Genomic DNA, 2,403 nt, shown 5'->3' with positions numbered 1-2,403 from the left:
AATACCCACGCGCGCGTCGTCGTCGTCGTCGTCGTCGTCGTCGTCGGCGTCGTCGTCGTCGGCGGCGGCGGCGGCGGCGGCGGCGGCGGCGGCGGCGGCGACGATGCTGCTACTACTCTAGATAAATTTGGCGCACCTGTTGTGCACTGACGACGACCTGTGCCTCGCCTCAGGGTAATTTGGTTTTTGTGCCCTAGGTAGGGCGCCGTGCGTAATTTGCCTGGCCTGATGCCCAGCCCCCAGGGGCCTGACGCCCAGGTCTGAAGTCCCTGTCTCATGACGCGCACTAAGCGTGCCGTGAACGGGCAGTTGAGAAGACAAATCCGACCGGAAATCTACCGGAACACCGGAACACGCCGGAACACGCCGGAACACGACCGGAGGACGCGAACCGGAACACGCGACCGAGGGGCCCGGGAGAGCCGGAAGCCGGAACATCCGCGAGACCTCTACCGGAACATCAGGGCCGGAACATCAGCGCATTCGGTGTTTCACAATGCTTCGACTGGAGCCCCGCCGCGTTCATATGGTCGGAGCGCATCGTGGCCCGAAGAAATGTATGGGGCCGCCCTCGACCGCGGCGCGTCTTGCCGGCGTAGCCCGGCCGGCCCCCGGCGCCCCCGCCGCGCCGCCGCGTTCACGGGTCGACGAACGCGTTGAGGACGAGGTCCCGGAGGCCGAGGTTGACGATCTCCTCCTGGCGGAGGCCCGCGTAGTCGAAGCCGTCGGCGAGGTCCGGCACGCGGCTCCAGTCGAGGCCCGGGACGCCGCCCGGGAACGCGTCCTCGGACGCGAGGAGCGCGCGCGCGACGGCGCAGTTGAAGAGCACGCCGCCGTTGTCGCCGTTGCAGAGGACGACGAGCCCCGCGGGCCCGCCGTCGGCCGAGGGCCCGTCGAAGCAGACGAGGAAGAAGCCGCGGAAGCCGTCGTTCGCCGCCTGGTGGAGCATCCACCGGTTCGGCCGCGCCGCGTCGCGCGAGGCCGCGTCGAATAAAAAGACGCCGCGGCCGACGCGCGCGCGCATGAACGCGCGCGACCCGAGGTCGGGCCGGTCCGCGAGCATGGACCGCGCGGCCGCGGCGCTCACGGCGCCCGCGCCGCCGGGCCGGCGGAACGCGGCCGCGAGGTCGCCGAGCCAGGCGCCGAGGCCGCCCGCGGAGCCGAGCGCGCCCGCGGCGCACGGCGGGAAGTTGAGCCGGCCGCCGGGCACGGCGTTCCCCGCGTCGTCGTGGCCGTCGGCGACGGCGGCGGCCGCGGGCGGCTCGTGGCGGAAGGTCACGTCGACGGCGCCGCCGCCGGCCGCGAGCCAGCCGTCGAGGATTCGGCCGCGGGCGCGCCGGACGCCGCCTCGAGCAGGTGCTGGAGCACGAGGAAGCCGCCGCCGCTGTACGCGAACCGCGTCCCCGGCGCGCGGTCGACGTCGAGGCTCGCGTAGCCGTGGGGCGCCGGCGCCGCGTCGGACCCGGACACGAGGGCCAGGGCGTCGGGGAACGGCGCCGACCGCGGGACGCCGGGCACGTAGTGCATGCCGAGCGCGGAGTGGTCGACGAGCTGCGCGAGCGTCACCGCCTCCGCCCACGCCCGCGGCGCGCCGGCCGCGCTCCGGAGCCGGAAGGGCGAGCCGCAGGCCGCGAGGAGGCCGTTGACCGTGGCCGTCTCGAAGCAGGCGCCGCGCGCCTCGAAGAAGTCGATCGCGAACGCCGTGGCGACGGGCTTCGACAGCGACGCGATCTGGAAGAGCGTGCCCGGCGCGACGGGCTCCCGCCGCGCGCGGCTCGCGAGGCCGCCGACGACGGGCCGCACGACCGCGCCGCCGGACCCGTCCGGGGCCAGCACCGCCGCGGACACGCCGGCGACGCCGTAGGTGCCCAGCAGCGCCTCGACGGCGTACTCGAGGGACGCGAGGCCCCGCGCCGCCGACGCGCGCCGCAGCGACGTACCCGCGACCGCGAACGACCGGCCGACGAGCATGGCGGGGCAAGCCAAGCCCAAGACCGCGAACGACCGGCCGACGCTCGGCGGGCAAGGCAAGCACAGGCGGGCACGGCCGCGTCAACAACCGAGCAAATCTACTTCAACTTACGCGCGCGGCAAATTTTCAGGAGGTGTAGTACACGTCCCTCCGGCCGCTGGCCGGATTTAACTTGAACCGATGTTGAGAAGGGCTCGGGCGATTGGTCGACTCGTCCGGCGATGGGGTGCGACTCCCCGCCGGCGGACAGGTCGCGGGCGCGTCCGGCGTGCGACGACGCGTCTTAGGCTCGTCGTCTTCGGATGGCGACCTGGACGGCGCGGCGCAGAGGGCAGGACCCCGGCTTTGCGGCAAATTGCGCCGGCCAAAGCGCATCCAGCCTGCTGAATTCTGCAAGTGCGCGATGGCGGGTGCAAAGAGGGCTTGCGCCT

At 73.2% G+C, this 2,403-nt stretch overlaps 1 protein-coding gene across 1 annotated transcript; it reads right to left on the bottom strand.

Annotated features, from left to right (window-relative positions):
• Nucleotides 1–637: 637 nt before the first annotated feature.
• Nucleotides 638–1,971, bottom strand: AURANDRAFT_69003 (hypothetical protein; the record flags this gene model as incomplete). The annotated part of the gene is made up of 2 exons (XM_009044748.1): nucleotides 638–1,261; nucleotides 1,369–1,971. The coding sequence occupies 2 exons, from the start codon at nucleotides 1,969–1,971 to the stop codon at nucleotides 638–640; spliced, it is 1,227 nt and encodes a 408-aa protein (XP_009042996.1).
• Between the last annotated feature and the right edge of the window lie 432 nt (nucleotides 1,972–2,403).

Source organism: Aureococcus anophagefferens (genome assembly GCF_000186865.1).
Source record: "Aureococcus anophagefferens unplaced genomic scaffold AURANscaffold_762, whole genome shotgun sequence".
Taxonomy (NCBI): Eukaryota; class Pelagophyceae; order Pelagomonadales; family Pelagomonadaceae; genus Aureococcus; species Aureococcus anophagefferens.
The sequence above is the reverse complement of the archived record's forward strand: the minus strand, read 5'-3'. Positions and strand labels throughout refer to the sequence as shown.